This window comes from Oncorhynchus nerka, linkage group LG10, assembly GCF_034236695.1.
Source record: "Oncorhynchus nerka isolate Pitt River linkage group LG10, Oner_Uvic_2.0, whole genome shotgun sequence".
NCBI lineage: Eukaryota > Metazoa > Chordata > Actinopteri > Salmoniformes > Salmonidae > Oncorhynchus > Oncorhynchus nerka.
Genome location: NC_088405.1, coordinates 47455968 through 47478577, shown reverse-complemented (window position 1 = coordinate 47478577; position 22610 = coordinate 47455968). Strand labels below are relative to the sequence as shown.

The window sequence follows — 22610 nt, the reverse complement described above, 5'->3', positions numbered from 1 at the left end:
CTGGCCATGGACCAAAGATAGATGTTTTGTTCCCCGATCCACTTAGTGATCACTTTTGCCTTATGGCAAGGTGCTCCATCATGCTGGTAAAGGCATTGTTTGTCAAACTGTTCCTAGATGGTTGGGAGAAGTTGCTCTTGGAGAATGTGTTGGAACAATTCTTTATTCATGGCTGTGCAAAATTGTGGGTGAACCCATTCCCTTGGCTGAGAAGCAACCCCACACATGAGTGGTCTCAGGATGCTTTACTGTTGGCATGACACAGGACTGATGGTAGTTCTCACCTTGTCTTCTCCGGACAAGCTTTTTTCTGGATGCCCCAAACAAATTGGAAAGGGGATTCAGAGAAAATGACTTTACCTCAGTCCTCAGCGGTCCAATCCCTGTACCTTTTGCAGAATATCAGTCTGTCCCTGATGTTTTTCCTGGAGAGAAGTGGCTTCTTTGCTGCCCTTCTTGACACCAGGCCATCCTCCAAAAGTATTTGCCTCACTGTGTGTGCAGATGCCATTCCTGATCAAGCTTTGTACTGGTGGTGCCCCGATCCCGCAGCTGAATAAATTTTAGGAGACGGTCCTGGCTCTTGCTGGACTTACTTGGGTGCCTTGAAGGCTTCTTCACAACCATTGAAACGCTCTCCTTGAAGCTCTTGATGATCAGATAAAATGGTTGATTTAGGTGCAATCTTACTGGCAGCAATATCCTTGCCTATGAATCCCTTTTTGTGCAAAGCAATGACAGCACGTTTCCTTGCAGGTAACCATGGTTGACAGAGGAAGAACAATGATTCCAAGCACCACCCTCCTTTTGAAGCTTCCAGTCTGTTATTTGAACTCAAATCAGCATGAAAGAGTGATCACCATCCTTGTTCTCGGCAACACTCACACCTGTGTTAAAGAGAAAAATCACTGACAGCTGGTCCTTTTGTGGCAGGGCTGAAATGCAGTGGAAATGCTTTTTGGGGATTCAGTTCATTTGCATGGCAAAGAAGGACATATACTAACATTCTGGAGTATTTGCAAATTGCCATCATACAAACTGAGGCAGCAGACTGAAAATTAATATTTGTGTTATTCAAAACTTTTGGCCAAGACTGTATATTTCAATTCAGTTTATCAAAATTCCTGACATTTAATCCCAGTAAATATTCACTGTCTTAGGATCACCAATTGATTTAAGAATGTGAAAGGTCAGAATGGGAGAATTATTTATTTCAGCTTTTATATCTTTTATTAAATCCCCAGTGGGTCAGAAGATTACATGCACTCGATTGGAATTTGGTGGCATTGCCTTTAAATTGTTTCTCTTGGGTCAAACGTTCTGGGTAGCCTTCCAAAAGCTTCCCACAATAAGTTGGGTGAAGTCAGGATTGTAGGCCTCCTTGCCCGCACATGCTTTTTCAGTTCTACCTACAAAACTTTCTATGGGATTGAGGTCAGGGCTTTGTGATCGCCAATCCAATACCTCGACTTTGTTGTCCTTAAGCCATTTTGCCACAATGTTGGAAGTATGCTGGGAGTCATTGTCTATTTGGAAGACCCATTTGCAACCAAGCTTCAACTTGAGACTTGATGTCTTGAGCTGTTGCTTCAATATATCCACATAGATGGCATCATGAGGCAAAATTATTTTGTGAAGTGCACCAGTCCCTCCTGCATCAAATCACCCCCAGAACATGATGCTCCCACCCCCATGCTTCACGGTTGGGATGGTGTTCTTGGGCTTTCAAGCCTCCCCTGTTTTCCTTCAAATATAATGGTCATTATGGCCAAACAGCTACATTTTTGTTTCATCAGACCAGAGGACATTTCTCCAAAAAGTACGATATTTGTCCATATGTGCAGTTTCCAACTGTAGTCTGGCTTTTTTATGGTGGTTTAGGAGCAGTGGCTTCCTCTACTTTTGTAGTCGTTTCCTCCAGCATCTTCACAAGGTCCTGTGCTGTTGTTCTGGTATTGATTTTCACTTTTCGCACCAAAATACATTAATCTCTAGGAGACAGAACGAGTCTCCTTCCTGAGCGGTGTGACGGCTGCGTGGTACCATGGTGTTTTTACTTGCCTAGTATTGTTTGTACAGATGAACGTGGTACCTTCAGGCCTTTGGAAATTGCTCCCACGGATGAACCAGTCTTGTGGAGGTCTACAATTTTTTCTGAGGTCTTGGCTGATTTGAGATTTTCCCATGATGTCAAGCGAAGAGGCACTGCGTTTGAAGGTAGGCCTTGAAATACATCCACAGGTAAACCTCCAAATGACTCAAATTATGTAAATGAGCCGATCAGAAGATTCTAAAGCCATGACAATGTTCTGGGATTTTCCAAGCTGTTTAAAAGGCACAGTCAACTTAGTGTATGTTAACTTCTGACCCACTGGAATTGTGATACAGTGAATTATAAGTGAAATAATCCGTCTGTAAACAATTGTTAGAAAAATTACTTGTGTCATGCACAACGTAGATGTCCTAACCGACTTCCCAAAACTATAGCTTGTTAACAAGAAATATGTGGAGTGGTTGAAAAACAAGGTAATGACTCCAACCTAAGTGTATGTAAACTTCCAACTTCCCCCGTATGAAATGCCCTGTGAGAGCGTTCGTGCGAAACCATACGCAATGAGACCACGTGTCAAGTGTTTGCATACATTAGAAATATGTTATTGAAGAGTCTGAATGTAAAATGTTGTAACTGTGGTGGGGATCATATTCCCTAATTCTCTGACCTGAGTAACCTTTTAGGGTAAAAGCGGTTTGAGGTGTCAAGGATCAGGACTGTACAGCAAATCCCCTAGATTATGTGGAGTGGAGAAGAGTTTTGAAGGGGCAAAAAGCCACAGTGTTGAAGACATGGCAGTGAATGCACAGCAACTAGTTGCAAAGGTTATGTCAAACAAGTTATCTGGAATCACTTATTGTGAAGGTGGATTTTGTAGCATTTATAGCTACATCTATTAATTGTTCTGCACAAGTGTCCAGGAAGTCCAAGAAGCTGGACATCTTTATTTACTTACAATATTATATATATATATATATATATATATATGCACATACTCAAAAGTATATGGTGACCCCTTCAAATTAGTGGATTCCACAACTTCAGCCACACCCATTGCTAACTGGTGCATAAAAATCAAGCATTCAGTCATGCAATCTCCATAGACAAACATTGCCAGAAGAATGGCCTTAGTGAAGAGCTCAGTGACTTTCAATGTGGCAACGTCATAGGATGCCACCTTTCCAACAAGTCAGTTCAAATTTCTGCCCTGCTAGAACTGCCCCGTTCAACTGTAAGTGCTGTTATTGTAAAGTGGAAATTTATAGAAGCAACAACGGCTAAGCCGTGAAGTGGCAAGAAAAAGTATGTGAAATCTTTGGAATTTCCAGGATGTCTGCAGGAATTGGTCATAAAATCGAAGTCACAACAATAGACAAACAAACTAATAACACAGAAACAATGATTCGTTTATGTCTTTATTGAACACACCGTGGAACCATTCACAGTGCTGGGTGCAAAAAGTATGAAAACCCTTGGATCTAATAACTGGGTGACCATCCTTTGGCAGCAGTAACCTCAACCAAACATTTTCTGTAGTTGCGGAGCAGACCTGCACAATGTCAGGAGGAATTCCAAAGTTTTACCAAACATTTTACCAAACTGTTTCAGTTCAGTAATATTCTTTGGATGTCTGGAGTGAACCACTCTTGACGTCTTGAAACAGCATCTCAATCGGGTTGAGGTCATGACTCTGACTGGGCCACTCCAGAAGGCATATTTTCTTCTATTGATGCCATTTTGTTGTTGATTTACTTCTGTGTTTTGGGTCGATGTCCTGTTGCATCACCCAACTTCTGTTGAGCTTCAATTCACGGACAGACAGCCTTACATTCTCCTGCAAAATGTTTTGATGAACTTGGTAATTCATTTTTCTGTTGATGATAGCAAGCTATCCATGCCTTAAGGCAGCAAAGCAGCACCAAACCATGTTGCTCCCTCTACCATACTTTACAATTGGGATGAGGTTTTGATGTTGGTGTGCTTTTTTTTCTCCACACATAGTGTTGCGTACCCCTTCCAAACACCTCACCTTTAGTTTAATCTGTCCACAGAATATTTTGGATCATCCAGGTGATCTTTTGTAAACTTCAGATGTGCAGCAATGTGGGGTCCTCCCTTGAACACCATTCTTGTTTAGTGTTTTACGTATCGTAGACTCAGAGATGTTAGCATGTTCAAGGGATTTCGGGATTCTAGGATTCTTCTTAACCTCAGAGCATTCCGCGCTGTGCTCTTGCTGCCATCTTTGCAGGATAGCCACTCCTAGGGAGAGTAGCAACAGTGATGAACTTTCTCCATTCATAGACCATATGTTTTACCGTGGACTGATGAACAGCAAGGCTATTGGAGATACTTTTGTAACCTTTTCCAGTTTTATGCAAGTCAACAATTCTTAAACTTAGGTCTTCTGAGATCTATTTTGTTTGAGGCATGGTTCACATCAAGCAATGCTTCTTGTGAATAGCAAACTCACATTTTGTGAGTGGTTTTTATAGGGCAGCTCTAACCAATATATCCAATCTCGTCTCATTGATTCGATTCCAAGTTAGCTGACTCCAATTAGCTTTTGGAGAAGTCATTAGTCTAAGGTTTCACATACTTCTTCCAACCTACACTGTGAATGTTTAAATGATGTATTGAATATAGAAAAATAAACTAATAACATGCAAATTATTGTAAGCACACTGTTTGCCTATTTTTGCAGAAACCCAAGTAATTCCAAAAGGATTCACATACCTTTTCTTGTCAATATCAGCTCACAGAATGGGGCCGTCGAGTGCTGAAACGCGTAGCACGTAATAATCGCCTGTAGTCGGTTGCGACACTCACTACCAAGTTCCAAACTGCCTCTGGAAGCAACGTCAGCACAATAACTTTTCAAGCGTCAGCTGGAGTGTTGTAAAGCTCAGCGCCAATGGACTCCGTAGCAGTGGAAACGCATTCTCTAGAGTGATGAATCATGCTTCACCATCTGGCAGTCGGACGGAAATATCAGGGTTTGGAAGATGCCAGGAGAAGTGCCAACTTAAAAGTTTGGTGGAGGAGGATATGGTCTGTGGCTGTTTTTGGGCTAGGCCCCTTAGTTTCAGTGAAGGGAAATCTTAATGCTACAGCATGCAATGACATTCTAGATGATTCTGTTCTTCCAAATTTGTTGCAACAGTTTTGGGAAGGCCCTTTCCTGTTTCAGCATGACAATGCCCCCGTGCACAAAGCGAAGTCCATACAGAAATGGTTTGTCGAGATCGGTGTGGAACTTCTTGACTGGTATGCACAGAGCCCTGATCTCAACAACGTCGAACACCGGTGCATCAATCGGCTCTAGGTTTTTTTTAATGCAATATTCGCTAGTAAATTGTGAGACGGGGCTTGATTCGTTCTCTCAAATGTTTTTTATTCCCCTTGGGGTTGAGACCTCATTGCTTTGATTTGAAAATCCAACCATTGTAGAAGGAGGTGGAGCTCAGGGGCTGTGTGTGGCTCTGGGTGTTTGAGTGAGAAAGACAGAAGAGATCCAACCAGGAAAATCACAGCCCCCTTCATTAACAATGCTTTGTGCTGACAACATCAAAGAGCCATTCTCGTCTCTGAAGTCAGGAGCACTTCAAGAGTTAGGCGTTAGCCAGACTAGTGATTAACTTCTTATGGCCAAGATCCCGTTACCTGGAGCAATATAACAACCAGTGATAGTACAGGGCGCCATACTCAAAAGAACAGAAATATCAATTAAAATTCCTCAAACATACATCTCTTATATCGTTTTCAAGGTAGTCTTGTTGTTAATCCCACCAGTGTCCGATTTCAAATAGGATTTACGGGGAAAGCACCAAACGATTGTTAGCTCACCAACAACTCTAAAATACACAGCCAATTTTACCAGCCAAAGAGAGAGGGAGAAAAAGCAGAGAAAATGAATCACTAACCTTTGATAATCTTCATCAGATGACTCATAGGACTTCATGTTACACAATACATGCATGTTTTGTTTGATAAAGTTCATATTTATATCAGAAAATCTGAGTTTACATTGGAGCATTACATTCACTAGTTCCAAAAACATCCAGTTATTTTGCATAGCCACATCATTCAACAGAAATACTCATCAATGTAGATGATAACACAAGTTATACACATGGAATGATAGATATACCTCTCCTTAATGCAACCGCTTTGTCAGATTTAAAAAAAAACTTAATAAATAAATAAGTTATTTATTTATTGCATAAAATCATGCAATAATCTGAGACGGTGCTCAGAACAAGAGAAAAATTAACCTCCATGTTGGAGTCAACAGAAACCATAAAGTACATAAATGTTTTGTTACCTTTGATGAACTACATCAGAATGCAGTCCCAGGAATCCCAGGTCCACAATAAATACTTGATTTGTTCAATAATGTCCGTTATTTATGTCCAATTAGCTACTTTGGTTAGTGCATTTGGTAAACAATTCCAAAGTCAAAGCTATAACTATAACATGACGAAATCTCCAAAAGTTTCGTAACAGTCAGTAGAAACATGTCAAAAGATGTACTTAATCGATCTTTACAATGTTGTTTACATACATCTTGAATAACATTCCAACCGGAGAATTAGAATGACTTCAAATGAGCGGTGGAACGCAGGTCCTTCCCTTGTGAACGCGCATAGTGAAAGCATGGTCAACTCATGGCAGTGGTGACTATTTCCTGTCTCATTTGACCCCCCTAAACATTAGAGTCAGACAAAGTTCTATTGACATCTAGTGGAAGGCGTAGGAAGTGAACTCATCCATATCTCGCTGTAATTTCAATGAGAGCTAGGTTGAAAATCTGCCACCCCCAGAAAAAATCAGAACAGGAAGTGGACTTTCTCAGGGTTTAGCCTGCAATATGAGTTCTGTTATACTCACAGACATAATTCAAACAGTTTTAGAAACGTCAGTGTTTTCTATCCAGTACTAATATGCATATATATTAGCAACTGAGACTGAGGAGCTGGCCGTTTACAATGGGCACCTTTTCATCCAAGCTACTCAATACTGCCCCTGCAGCCATAAAAAGTTAACTGCAATGGAAAAGTAATTGTTTGTCTGGCTAAAACATTACACATTTTGATGTCACAGGCATTAGAAATATGGTGGATTTGAGCAAGTTTGATGTCATTAATATTTGTGGATATGTAAGTAAATGTTTAAATTGTCTATTGTTTTTGTCAAAGAATATTTCTGTTTGTAAACAAAATTAGAAAATGACAAAAGTAATTATCTGCTTTACAGAGTAATCAGGACTTTGTTAATTTGTTAATGGCTTGGCTTTGCTCATTTTTGTATTTCTAACACAAGCAATTGCACAGTGATTACTTACAGAATATCCCAGTCGATGTGTATTTGTGAGGTGAACTCGTTAGAAGAATGTCCAATAAGCATAGATTTTTTAGGTGCTCTGGGATTCGGTCTTGTAGGCTCATTCATTAATTTTGTAAGATTCAGAGAGTCAAGCAGTTCTTTAAAAGAGTCTGATACAGATGTACATCTTCTAAAATAATGAATTCAGAGTCATTTAGCTTATGCATGACATCAGAAAGATAATGAAGTGCGTCTCCCGAAGTCAAGGGCGATCTGTACCAGCTGACTTGTGTGATGTGGGAGTCCTTATATACGTTAATTTTAACTGCAAGCAATTAAAAATGTTTGGCTTTGGTAATCGAGAGAATTTCAGAGATATTAAACTCGGATTCCACATAAATTGCACCCCCTCCTTTACTCATCCGATCCGTTCTAAAAACTGTGTACCCATCAATATAGTTATTTGACAGATTTCTTTAGCCAAGTTTATGATGAAACTATTATGTCTGCATTTGTCATATTGTCCCGTTTTCTAATCATGTCTATTTTTGGAAATAGATTTCTGACATTAACGTTAAAGAGGCCAAAACCTGCTCTATTTTTTTTTTTAAATCAAAGGGAGTCTGTAGCGATTGCATGGTATCTACCGTCTCAGGGTTTGGTCACATTACCAGAGATCAACAATAAAAGCATAACAATACATCAGTTGCCCAATGCGTGAGGACTTGGCGGCGCCAGTACCGCTGTCAATAAAACGAGCAGAGTCTGATGTAATTCAATAGTTTGAGATTTGGGAAGTATGCCATCAAGTGTAGTCCCACTTGCGTTTCAGAGTGTAACAAATGCAATTGCATGGTCTTTTTGGACTGTTTGCAAATTGTAGGGCATAAGACAAAGATAATTCAGTCACCTGTTGATCATTCAGCCTATTTAACCAAATGTTTTTATCTTTATTTAACTAAGCAAGTCAGTTAAGAACAAATTCTTATTTTCAATGGCAGTAAATCAACTGCCTTGTTCAGAAGCAGAACGCCAATTTTATCCTTGTCAGCTCGGGGATTCAATCTTGCAACCTTTTGGTTACAAGTCCAAAGCTCTAGCCACTAGGCTACCTGCACCTCAATATGGATGAATACCTTCACCAGGTGGCAGTGACCAGACCCCAACCCATTTGTGTTGGCTGTTGGGGACTGCTCACAGGTTTCTACTTCTAGCAGGCGAACGATCTGAATCGCCGTGTCTCCAGCTCACCTAGCATAGCAGCAACTACGGAATTGGCTCCTTGACTCATCTAGTGCTACTCATTGAACCCTATGATCACTTGGCTACACATGCCTCTCCCTAAAGTCAATATGCCTTGTCTATTGCTGTTTAGGTTAGTTATTGTCATATTTCACTGTTGAGCCCCGAGTCCTGCCCAATATGCCTTTGATAGAGCTTTTGTTCCACCCTCCACACATGCGGTGAACTCACCTGGCTTAAATGGTGCCTCTAGAAACAATCTCTCTCATCGTCACCCAATGCCTAGGTTTACCTCCACTGTACTCACATCCTACAAATACCCTTGTCTGTATATTATGCCTTGAATCTATTATTCTGCTCCCAGAAATCTGCTCCTTTTACTCTGTACCGAATGCACTAGATGACCAGTTCTTATAGCCTTTAGCCGTACCCTTATCCTACTCCTCCTTTGGTGATGTAGAGGTTAACCCAGGCCCTGCAGCCACCAGCACCACTCCCCAGGTGCTATCATTTGTTGACTTTTGTAACCGTAAAAGCCTTGGTTTCATGCATGTTAACATTAGAAGCCTCCTCCCAGTTTGTTTTATTCACTGCTTTAGCACACTCTACCAACCCTGATTTCCTAGCCATGTCCGAATCATGGCTTAGGATGCTCACCAAAAATCCTGAAATTTCCATCCCCAACTATAACATCTTCCGACAAGATAGAACTGCGAAAGGGGGTGGAGTTGCAATTCTGTCATACTATCCAGGTTTGTTCCCAAACAATGAGCTTCTACTTTTAAAAATCCACCTTTCCAGAAACAAGTCTCACCGTTGCCGCTTGTTATAGACCCCCTTCAGCCCCCAGCTATGCCCTGGACACCATATGTGAATTGATTGCCCCAGATATATCTTCAGTGTTCGTACTGTTAGGTGACCTAAAACGGGATATGCTTAACATCCCGGCTGTCCTACAATCTAAGCTAGATGTCCTCAATCTCACACAAATTAAGGAATCTACCTGGTACAATCCTAAATCTGTAAACATGGACATCCTCTTAGATATCATCCTGACCAACTTGCACACTAAATACACCTTTGTCTACAACCAGGATCTCAGAGTTTGTTGCCTACATGCGTAATGTGTCCGCGGTCAAATGACCACCTCTCATCATTGTCAAACGCTCCCTAAAACACTTCAGCCAGCAGGCCTTTCTAATCAACCTGGCCCGGGTACCCTGAAAGGAAATTGTCCTCATCCCGTCAGTAAAGTTGCTTTCCTCTCAATCTTAAAATAGCATGCCCCATTCAAGAAATGTAGAACAAAGACCAGATATCACCCTTGGTTCACTCAGACTTGACTGCCCTTGACCAGCACAAAAACATCCTGTGGCATTCTGCATTAGCATCGAATAAGCCCCGTGATATGCAGCTTTTCAGGGAAGTCAAGAACCAATATAGTCAGTCAGTTAGGAAAGCTAAGGCTTGCTTTTTCAAATAGAAATGTTCAATCTGTAGCACTAATTCCAAAAAGTCTGTGGATAATAAGAGCACCTCACAGCTGTCCACTGCACGGAGGCTAGGAAACACTGTCACCAACGATAAATCTACGATAATTTAATTTTTGTACAGCTGGCCATGCTTTCCAATTGGCTACCCGCACCCCAGTCAACAGCTCGCACCCCCTGTAACAACTTGCCCAAGCCCTCCACCCCAATCCAGACAGCTGATGTTCTGAAGGAGCTGCAAAATATGGATCCCTACAAATCAGCTGGGCTAGACAATCTGTACCCTCTCTTTCTAAACTTATCCGCCAAAATTGTTGCAATCCTTATTACTAGCCTGTTCAACCTCGCTTTCGTATCTGAGATCCCCAAATATTGGAAAGCTGCCAGTCATCCCCCTCACTGTTACAGACCGATACCCATCCTGCCCTGCCTTTCTAAATTCTTCGAAAGCCAAGCTAACAAACAGATCACCGACCATGTCGAATCCCACCGTACCTTCTCCACTATGCAATCTGGTTTCATTGGTGCACGTCAGCCACGCTCAAGGTCCTAAACGATATCATAACCATCATTGATTGAAGAAAGCACTGTGCAGCAGTCTTCATCGACCTGGCCAAGGCTTTCAACTCTGTCAATCAGTGCAATCTCATCAGCAGACTCAATAGCCTTGGCTTCTCAAATGAGTGCCTTGCCTGGTTAACCAACTACCTCTAAAGATAGATTTCAGTGTGTCAAATCGGAGGGCATGTTGTCCGGACATCTGGCAGTCTCCATGGAGGTGCCACAGGGTTCAATTCTCAGGAAAACTTTTCTGTATATCTCAATTGTGTTTCTCTGGCTGCTGGTGATTCTCTGATCTACCTCTACACAGACAACACCATTCTGTATACATCTGGCCCTTCTTTGGACATTTAACAAACCTACAAACGAGCTTCAATGACATTCAAACACTCCTTCCGTGGCCTCCAACTGCTTTTATATGCTAGTGAACCTAAATGCATGCTCTTCAACCGATTGTTGCCCCGAGCCGCCCAGCATCACGACTCTGGACGGTTTTGAATTAGAATATGTGGACAACTAACTAGGTGTCTGGTTAGACTGTAAACTATCCTTCCAGACTCACATTAAGCATCTCCATTCCAAAATTAAATCAAGAATCGGCTTCCCATTTCATAACAAAGCATCCTTCAGTCATGCTTCCAACCATAGCTTCCTAAATCTGACGATCCTACTGATCATTGACTTTGGCGATGTACTCAATACTTTGTTATATACCCTTTGTTGGCAATGACAGAGGTCAAACGTTTTCTGTAAATCTTCACAAGAATTTCACACACTGTTGCTGGTATGTTGGCCCATTCCTCCATGCAGATCTCCTCTAGAGCAGTGATGTTTTGGGGCTGTGGCTGGGCAACACGGACTTTCAACTCCATCCAAAGATTTTCTATGGGTTTGAGATCTGGAGACTGGCTAGGCCACTCCAGGACCTTGAAATGCTTCTTACGAAGCCACTCCTTTGTTGCCCGGGCGGTGTGTTTGGGATCATTGTCATGCTGAAAGACCCACCCACGTTTCATCTTCAATGCCCTTGTTGATGGAAGGAGGTTTTCACTCAAAATCTCACGATACATGGCCCCATTCATTCTTTCCTTTACACGGATCAGTCGTCCTGGTCCCTTTGCAGAAAAACAGCAAAGCATGATGTTTCCACCCCCATGCTTCACAGTAGGTATGGTGTTCTTTGGCTGCAACTCAGCAATCTTTGTCCTCCAAACACGACAAGTTGAGTTAATAAAAAGTTACATTCTCCCAATTTTCTTCTGGATCGTCCAAATTCTCTCTAGCAAACTTCAGACGGGCATGGACATGTACTGGCTTAAGCAGGGGGACACGTCTGGCACTGCAGGATTTGAGTCCCTGGCGGCGTAGTGTGTTACTGATGGTAGGCTTGGTTACTTTGGTCCCAGATCTCTGCAGGTCATTCACTAGGTCCCCCCGTGTGGTTCTGGGATTTTTGCTCACCGTTCTTGTGATCATTTTGACCCCACGGGGTAATATCTTGCGTGGAGCCCCAGATCGAGGGAGATTATCAGTGACCTTGTATGTCTTCCATTTCCTAATAATTGCTCCCACAGCTGATTTCTTTAAACCAAGCTGCTTTTTGCTTCTGGTGTCCTTTGGCAGCTCTTTGGTCTTGGCCATAGTGGAGTTTGGAGTGTGACGGTTTGAGGTTGTGGACAGGTGTCTTTTATACGGATAACACGTTCAAACAGGTGCCATTAAACAAGCAAGATTTCTGGCTCTCACAGACCAGTAACTTCTTCTTTAAGAGGCTCCTCTGGAGGACAGAGGAGCCTCTTAAAGAAGAAGTTACAGGTCTGTGAGAGCCAGAAATCTTGCTTGTTTGTAGGTGACCAAATACTTATTTTCCACCATAATTTGCAAATAAATTCATTAAAAATCCTACAACGTGATTTTCTGGATTTTTTTCTTCTCATTGTCTAAATTTTGTCTAAATACTTTGTTGCCCCACTGTATTCGTCGCCAAACCCACTGGCTCCAGGTCATCTATAAGTCTTTGCTCAGTAAAGCCCCTCCTTCTCAGCTTACTGGTCACCATAGCAACACCCACACGTAGAACGCTCTCCAGCAGATATATTTCACTGGTCATCCCTAAAGCCAACACTTTCTTTGGCCGCCTTCCCTTCCAGTTCTCTGCTGCCAATGACTGGAACAAATTGCAAAAATCATTGAAGCTGGGGTCATATCTCCCTCTTGAACTTTAAGCATCAGCTGTCAGAGCAGCTTGCCGATTACAGACACAGCCAATCTGTAAATAGCATTCCCAACTACTTCATCCCCATATTGTTATTTATAGTCTTGCTCTTTTGCACCCCAGTATCTCTACTTGCACATCATCATATGCATTATCTATCACTCCAGTGTTAATGCTACATTGTAATTATTTATTGCCTTCCCTCCCTACAATTCTACATTTGCACACACTGTACATAGATTTTTCCATTGTACATTTGTGTAACTTGTTTTTGTCACAATGCTTTGCTTTATCTTGGCCAGGTCGCAGTTGTAAATGAGAACTTGTTCTCAACTGGCCTAACTGGTTAAATAAATAAAATAAAACATTCATTAGTTGACTGGTTTTGTTGCAAGGTACACTACTTGAAGCACACATCCAGTGCCTCAAGTCCAATTATGTGTTTGATATCAACATTCCCACTATGCCCCAACATGGGAATCCCTACAAACCAGTGTTTCACTGCCAGAAACAGAATCACTTCTCCACTGAGCAATAGTGGACAAGTATCTGCTCTTGTATGTAGTTTGAGAAGTGACAGGAGGAAGCACAGCCCTCCAGCTGATGTGTTCCATGAGTGTCTCCTTCCAATGCCAAAATGCTCTTCGGAAACTATTTATAGCTCTGTTAAATTGACTTCTTTTGTTTATTGCATTTGACTGTTTTTGCTTATAGTACTGTATGCTGCTCCTTTGCCTTTAGTTCAACTGCTGAAGCACGTTCTGGTACACTTTCATTCCATCACAATGCATTTTAATTACAACATGTAAAATGTGGGGCATTGTGAAGTGCTTTTTGAATTAAATAGATAAGTAAATGAGTCATTAGTTCATGTCATTAGTAGAGTAATATTTTACACTTGTTCTGTGTAACAATGTTTTAACTCGACCCAAATGTAGACCATTATTTTATGGCATAACAGTATGGTGTGTGTGTGCTGTCACCTAAGATGTGTCAGTGGTGGAAAAAGTACCCAATTGTCATGCTTGAGTAAAAGATGCCTTAATAGAAATTTACTCAATTAAAAAGTGAAAGTCACCCAGTAAAATTCTAAAAGTATTTGGTTTTAAATATTCTTAAGTATAAAAAGTAAATGCTAAAATATACTTAAGTATCAAAAGTATAAATAATTTCAAATTCCTTATTCAGCAAACCAGATGGCTCTATTTATTTTATTTACGGATAGCCAGGGGCACTCTCCAAAACTCAGACATAATTTACAAATGAAGCATGTGTTTAGTGAGTCTGCTAGATGAGGCAGTAGGGATGTCCAGGGATGTTCTCTTGATAAGTATGTGACTTAGACCATTTTCATGCCCTGCTAAGCATCCAAAAGTCCTTTGGGGTGTCACGGATAATTATGCAGTAAAAAGTACATACATTTCTTTAGGAATGTATTGAAGTAAAAGATAAAGTTGTCAAAAATATAAATAGTAATGTACAGATACCCAAATAAACTACTCAAGCAGTACTTTCAAGTATTTTTACTTAAGTACTTTATACCACTAGTCAGTGAATGTGAATATCTATTAATTAGCTCTGGCACTGTCTGATAGACAAGTCATGACGGCAGTCAAATTCCACGTGACCATTTAGTCAGAGTAATTAGTCTTCTCCCAGCTCTGATGCTGCTAATGGTCATTAGTATCCTAACAAACTGCCTGGAACTCAGCACTCTTGTCCCTCTAACCACTCTGATATCAATGCAAATGTAATCATGTTGCACAACATTTCTATAGGCATTGCGTGAGAAAACAGAGTGATGCCCAGCTTGTGTGCAGTATAAATATGCAGCGCGAGCGTTCCCAGTTTGGGGAAGATCATTTTCCCCATTAAAAATCCCACAACTGTCTCAGATTATGTTTGGAATACGTATTTCTCACACAGAATAGGTAAACTTTTGTACTATGGGGGATAGTAGATTGACATAGGGTAGTTATTTTGCTGTGTTAGGCCTACTCATCTTGTTGGCTGACGAAAGTAAATGTAGACTGTTCTTTATTATCTTCATTATGCGCCTCGGAATTGGATAAAGACGCACACAGTTGCGGCCCTGATGTGCGTCTACACTTGTAGTCAATGACTGGCATTGGCTAATGAGATTTGAGATATCTAGGAGAGCCATGTGAGTGAGAGGTGCTTCGGAGCAAGCAGCCCGGATAAGGGAATTATAATGATTATATTCAGCCCAAGGGCACAATGGTGGCATGGTTTATTGAATTTTTTTGGGGGGGGGCACAAATGGGATTCCCGCCAGGAAATTGGAGGCATTATCAAGTGCTTGTCAAATTGTGTATGAGAGTGATGAAGTGTGTGTGTAGCCTGAAAAAAAGCAAAGCTCATACCTTTCATTCAACTTTTTTTTTTTTTTTAAATCATTAGTCGCATCATGCAGCCTTAGAATGTATACAAAAATCTAAACATCTAGCCCAACATTTTTTATCAGAACTGAAGTTGCATAAAAACTCTAAATTTAAGCATAATATGAGGACCTGTTTCTTTGTTAACTGCTCAACACAGAATAGTCGTATGTGCGCACTAACTCAAATTGTTTGGGGAAATTATACTTTCTATTTGATTATGTTCAATTGTATTCTATACAATAATGCCACGGAATTCTAAGCAAATATTGTCTGCTAAATGAACTAGTGTAACCCACAGCAATATGGCATAGCCAGATCAGGGCCTAAATAACGACAACTTAGAGAATGTTAGTCTCTTCTGATGTCGACTATTTTTTCTTCATTTAATCTTTATTTAGACCCGTCTAAAATAAATCATGGATTTATTGTGATGGTGTAGGCTATTTTACAAGGATTTAGACTTTTTTAAATGTAGATGTTCCGAAGGTCTGCGTCAGGGACTTGTATGCTATGCGTGGAAGCCAGGAGATGCTAAAAGTGTTCACGTTAATTAACGGTCAATTATGGTGAGATCAGCAGTTATTTGCTTGACAATCATCGGCCGACAAAATGTTATGACCACCACAGCCCTAGTTAATACCTCTTAATTAAGACAGACAATGTCAAGCATGCATGCTTTGTTTCACAGATTGCAATCTGAGTGTGCACATCAAGCGCAACTGAGGCTTTAATCTGATGTTTGGTTTATTAAATAATAAATACATTCTAATAATCAATCCCATTTTATGAAATATTACATATTTAGACAATATGGCTGTTTCAACATGCTATTTAAAAAATATACATAGTCAATTTTCTGACGTGATGTACAGTATTTGAAATTCATAATTTTATCTTGATTGTGTATGTGTAGGGAAGGGAGGGGTGGGATGGTAGTGAAGGAAAAAAATATGCAAGCAAAATTAAAAGTAGGACGGCACTGAAAATAACCCAAGGATTACATAAATGACCCTGCTGCTGGGTCAATCCCCCAACCGAATGTGCTGGGTTTGTCACAACCCAACATACTGGGTTTTAACCCAGCCATACAGTGTACTTTACCCAGCAGGGTTAGATGCAAAACTCAAAACCGCTTGGTTGAATTATTAACTCAATGCTGTGTTTGGCCAATATTAACCCAGCACTGGGTGGTTTAAGTGACCCAAATTGGGTTATTTTTAACCCAGCATTTTTATAAGAAACAATCATTCATTTTGGGGAAAGTAATATGACTTGCAAGGTATTAGGTGTAACTCAATGTCTACCTTTAAGATTATTGTTTTTATTACACTAATTGTGTTATGTTTTCTGATTGTTTCAGTGCACCGGGAGACTCCGGTGACGGCTCAACAAGCTTGGACAAAGGACTTCCAGAGGGTCACCAATCTCCAAAGTTCACTCAAAAAGGCAATACTTCTCAACTGAGTTTGATTTCGTTTTAATTATTATGTTGTTAAAGCTTCTTTTGGGCAGGTAGCGTTCCACCTGGCCAACATCCAGTGAGATTGCAGAGCGCTAAGACTACTACAAACTACAGAATTATAAATATTTAACATTCATAAAATCACAAGTGTAATACATCTGTAACGGCGTTCCTCCTCTTCTGAGGAGGAGAAGCGAAAAGGATCGGAGGACCAATGCGCAGCGTGGCAAGTGTCCATAACGTTTATTTAAAGACAAACGTGAAACGAACGAAACCGAAACAGTACCGTGTGGCAACAAACACACACGGAAAACAAACACCCACAACTCAAGTGAAACCCAGGCTACCTAAGTATGATTCTCAATCAGAGACAACTAACGACACCTGCCTCTGATTGAGAACCATACTAGGCTGATCTCAAAACCCCAACATAGAAAAACACAGACAGCCCACCCCAACTCACGCCCTGACCATACTAAATAAAGACAAAACAAAGGAAATAAAGGTCAGAACGTGACATCAAAATAAAGATGAACTTCTTGTTAATCCAGGCGCTGTGTCAGATTTCAAAAAGGCTTTATGGCGAAAGCACACCATGCGATTATCTGAGGACAGCTCCCCGCGTACAAAAGCATGAAAAACATTTCAACCACGAAAGTCAGGAATAGCTATATAATAAATGCCTTACCTTTGATCTTCTTCTGTTGGCACTCCAAAAGGTCCCAGATACATCACAAATGGTTGTTTTGTTTGATAATGTCCTTTATATCCATGAACTCAGTTTAGCTAGCGCGCTTCAGTCAATAATCCACCCAGTTTCCCTCCATCAAAATGCATACAAACTTAATCCTAAACGGTACTAATAAACTTTTCCAAACAAGTCAAACAACGTTTATAATCAAACCTTAGGTACTCTAATACATAAATGATAAAAATTTAAGACGGAGAATCGTTAGTCTTTACCAGAGAAAAATACAAAAGAACGCACTCTTCCACTCGCTTGGAAACACTACAGCCAAAATGGGAGCCACCTAGAAAAACTACAGTTTCTGGCTATTTGTTCCAATAACCAGCATGAAACTCTTTCTAAACACTTGACATCTAGTGGAAGCCCTAGGAACTGCAATCTGGGAGGATTTAGCTTTATAATAAAAGTGACAGCCATTGACAACAGTGGTAGATTGAATTTTATTTTTGGTGATGGTTTGTCCTCTGGGTTTCGCCTGCCATATCAGTTCTGTTATACTCAGATATAATTTTAACAGTTTTAGAAACTTCAGTGATTTTTATCCAAAACGACCAATTATATACATATCCTAGCTTCTGGGCCTGAGTAACAGGCAGTTTACTTTAGGCACGCTTTTCATCCGGACGTGAAAATACTGCCACCTATACCCAAGAGAGGTTAAATATTGAACTTTCATTGGTTAAATGTATTGCTCGGTTATCATTTGGCTCATGTAAGCAATTCACATCCCCATAGTGTTTACATGCTGTCATGTAAATGTTGTAGCTACAAAAGATTACACAATTGATTTGGTAAAAATACAGTCTTTCTATTTTCTAGATTACCATGCTGATGACTTCAAGTTGTATTGGATTCATTTGTATCTGTTGAAGACACTGAATATCTGTTGTTTAGTATATTTACAACATTTAGTTTGCGTTTCTTTTTGTTCTGTGAAGTTAGTTAATTTAAAAGTTGTGATTTGGTTCATGTAGATACATTTCGATGTTGTTTAACACACAGTAACCAAAAACGTGATCTAATTTGCATATCCATACTGAGTTTGCCACAACTTCTTGCCAGAAGCCATTTTTTTCAGTAACGGAGAACAGAAAAAAAAGGAAAAATGAAAGCTTATTTAGGGGATGGTCTTTTAAAGTAGCTAGAATTTATATAGGCCCAATGTAGGGAACATCTCAATCAAAAAAAGAAAAATGCTGGTGCTCCTGTTGTGTAATTGCTGGAAATTCTTACTAATATGTTGAATATTTTTCTTTGTGCTCCTATATTTTTCAACTTCGGAGCACATGTGCTCCTTGTACAAAATGTCACCGTAGAGCTCTGCAGATGTGGGCCTTGTAGAGCTTCTATGTAGACTTACCTTTTCTGCCATAAGAGTTGCCCATGTTGTACGTAGTGCCGTCTGGTTCAGTGTGAGGATGAGCAGTGGCCGTATTCACAGCAATAAACTTTGTCCAGTCCACCTATAGTAGGAAGAACAGGTCAGATAAACGACACAGCTGTTACTACTGTATGTCAGGTGTATGAGGGTCCAAGTCCACCATCAATGTGTCAGCAGATAGTAAGGAGTAGAGAGAGTTTGACCAGAAAGTCAAACACAGATCACATTATGTTCTCAATTTCCTACTGTTCCTCCAATGACAAAAAAATATGTATTATATAAATCAGGGTTGGAATGACAGGGGGCCTCGTCATCCCCATAACAAATCAGGTGCACGCCATGAGAATTAAAATACCAATGTGAGCCCCCACAAAGACTGCGGACACACCAAAGAGACTTTGGCAATTACAAGAATCGTTAAGAAAGTATTCAGACCCCTTGACTTTTAACATTTTGTTACGTTACAGCCTTATTCTAATTTTGAATTTAAAAAATAAATAAAATCAAGCTACACACAATACCCCATTATGGCAAAGGGAAAACATGTTGAAATTGAGCTCAGGTGTATCCTGCTTCCATTGATCATCCTTGAGATGTTTCTACAACTTGATTGGGGTCCACCTGTGGTTAATTCAATTGATTGGACATGATTTGGAAAAGACAAACTTGTCTATATAAGGTCCCACAGTTGACACTGTATGCCAGAACAAAAACCAAGCCACGAGGTCATAGGAACTGTCCATTGAGCTCCGAGACAGGATTGTGTCGAGGCACAGATCTGGGGAATGGTACCAAAACATTTCGGCAGCATTGAAAGTCCCCAAGAACACAGTGGCCTCCATTTTTACATGGAAGATGTTTGGATCCACCAAGACTCTGTCTAGAGCTGGCTGCCTGGCCAAACTGAGCAGGGCCATGGTCAGGGAGGTCTCTACGGTGAAGCATGGTGGTGGCAGCATCATGCTGTGAGGATGTTTTCCAGCGGCATTGGCTGGGAGACTATTCAGGATCGAGGGAAAGATGAACGGTGATGAAGATGAAGATCCTTGATGGAAACCTGCTCCAGAGCGCTCAGGACCTCAGACTGGGGATAAAGGTTCACCTTCCAACAGGACAATGACCTTAAGCACACAGCCAAGACAAGGCATGAGTGGCTTCAAGACAAGTCTCCGAATGTCCTTGAGTGGCCCACCCAGAGCCCAGACTTGAATCAGATCGAACATTTCTTGAGACCTGAAAATAGCTGTGCAGCAACATTCCCCATCCAACCAGTCAGAGCTTGAGAGGATCTGCAGAGAAGAATGGGAGAAACTCCCCAAGTACGAGGCTGTAATCGCTTCCAAAGGTGCTTCAACCAAGTACTGAGTAAAGGTTCTGAATACTTATGTAAATGTAATATAAAAAAATATATAAAAAATAATACATTTGGGGTACTGTTTGTAGATTGATGAGGGGAAGAAAACTATATAATCGATTTTAGAATAAGGCTGTAACATAACAAAACATGGAAAAATTGAAGGAGGCTGAATACAATCACACTGTATATTTCAAACACTGCATAAGTTACATAAATCAGTACATTTGTGCATGGGTATGATTGTGAAATGTCTGGTCACTGAGCTCATTGTTCTCTTTGGCTGTCTCTTATGGCCTATTTCTTGTGTCATTACTGTACCTTATCCCGTGTCTCCAGGCTCTCTGGGTCCACCCTGTACATGTAGTTGGTCTCAGTGCTGACAAAGCAGTCTCCCTTGTACTTTACAAAGCTAACACTGGCATTGTCTGTTGCCTCTGCAGGGAAAAAATAGAATGTAGAAATTAATCATTCTAAAAGCATCATGTTGCTGCTGATATTTCTTCATTTTCCTTTCTGGTGTAGCCTACACAAAATAAATGAGTGACATTACATCTTTGGAAACCTACATTTTTTTATAAACCTTGGAAATGACTTGTCTGTGCATGGCTTGCATTGAAAATTAAAGATTAATGTTGCTTGCAAACAGTAATATTACTTGCAAAGACTCCTATTGCTGTATGCAAACTCTGGAGAGGAAATAGTTTTCTCATGACTATTTCAGAACAAGTAAACTCAATTCAAATAATTCCTACATGAGATGTGCCTCTGTTCATACTGTAACGCAAGCTGGTATGTGCACCGGGAGACCTGATGAAGGCCTCAGGGGCTTGGCTACAATCCAAGGTTGTCAAATTGAAATGCGGGGACTGCGGTGGAAGGAGGGACACCACGGGCCACAGACCAGCTTGAGTTACAGATGGAAGAGGCACATCTCATTTAGGAATTCTTTGTCGAATTCATTTTACTTGCTCTGAATTAGTCTTGAAAAAACATTCAATAAAGTACATTGTCACATTCTTCACTGTTAAATAGAACAGATCAGCAGAATCTGGAAACCGCACTAGAACAGACACCACTATCTCCAGCAAGGTTACATTTGAGATTACACCATGAAATAGCACTGCGATATTGACAATAGGCAGGTTTCCATTGACCCAGGTTTATTCGACAAAAGCAATGTCGCAAAAAATATACCGACATGTGTAATGGAAATGGCAAATATAGAAGAAATGCTCTAAAGATTGATAACATTGTTATCCCTATGACAGGTGGATCTCTTTTTTAATGCAACAAATGGAAACAGATTTTATTTTCAACTATAAAAATAACGTTTATTTGCATGATAAGGATTGTCCTGACTTGCACTCCTGTAGATGTGAAATATTTTGATGGTGAAACTTGCCAGCCAACCGGAAAATCTAGGCGAAGCAATTCAGGGATTCTTGTAAATTTCACAGTGACATGGATGTGGCGATATATTGGCACATGAGGATTATTATAACATGGCAAATATTTGTCAATTATTGAATTCTATCCATGCTTGCCTTTGCTGGCTACATGAGACATGAAACAGATAGGAGGGAGAGCATACAGGCTACCTAGGCAGGTAGCCTAGTTAGAGCGTTAGTTAGCACGTTGGACTAGTAACCGAAAGGTTGAATCCCTGAGCTGACAAAGTAAAAAAATCTGTTATTCTGCCCCTGAACAAGGCAATTAACCCACTGTTCCTAGGCCGTCATTGAAAATAAGAATTTGTTCTTAACTGACTTGCCTAGTTATATACGTTTTTTATTTATTTTCTTATTAAAATACAGGCTGTCACCAACTTATTAATACCTAAATGGGTAACACTTCAACCACTACAATTTTATTCAACACCAGATTTTTACAAAAACTCTCACCTCCAGGAGTTCTTAAACAAGATAGTCAAATGGACACACCCTAGCAGGCAATTGTTGCACATCTAGTCTATGAAAACTTTGTAAATGTCCCAACCAAAAAATAAAAATCACTGGACAAGTTATCACTACATGACCAGAAGTATGTGGACACCTGCTCATTGAACATCTCATTTGAAAATCATGGGCATTGATATAGAGTTGGTCCTCCCTTTGCTGCAATAACAGCCTTCACTCTTCTGGGAAGGCTTTCCACTAGATGCTGGAACAATGATGCGACGAGTTGCTTCCATTCAGCCACAAGAGCATTAGTGATGTCTGGCACTGATGTTGGGCGATTAAGCCTGGCTCACAGTCAGCCTTCCAATTCATCCAGAAGGTGATCAATGGGGTTTAGGTCAGGGCTCTGTGCAGGTCAGTCAAGTTCTTCCACACCGATGTCGACAAACCATTTATGTATGGACCTCCATTTTTGC

General features: G+C 40.6%; 1 protein-coding gene across 1 annotated transcript in view; it reads right to left on the bottom strand.

The window, feature by feature from the left end:
• LOC115135406 (carotenoid-cleaving dioxygenase, mitochondrial-like) overlaps positions 1 to 22610 on the bottom strand; it is a 74943-nt gene that overhangs the window by 38606 nt on the left and 13727 nt on the right. The window contains exons 5-6 of the mRNA XM_065023465.1: positions 20555 to 20670; positions 18859 to 18961 (exon numbers count right to left, since the gene is read on the bottom strand). Of these exons, the coding sequence (XP_064879537.1) occupies positions 18859 to 18961; positions 20555 to 20670 (219 nt within the window). The remainder of the gene's footprint in view (positions 1 to 18858; positions 18962 to 20554; positions 20671 to 22610) is intronic.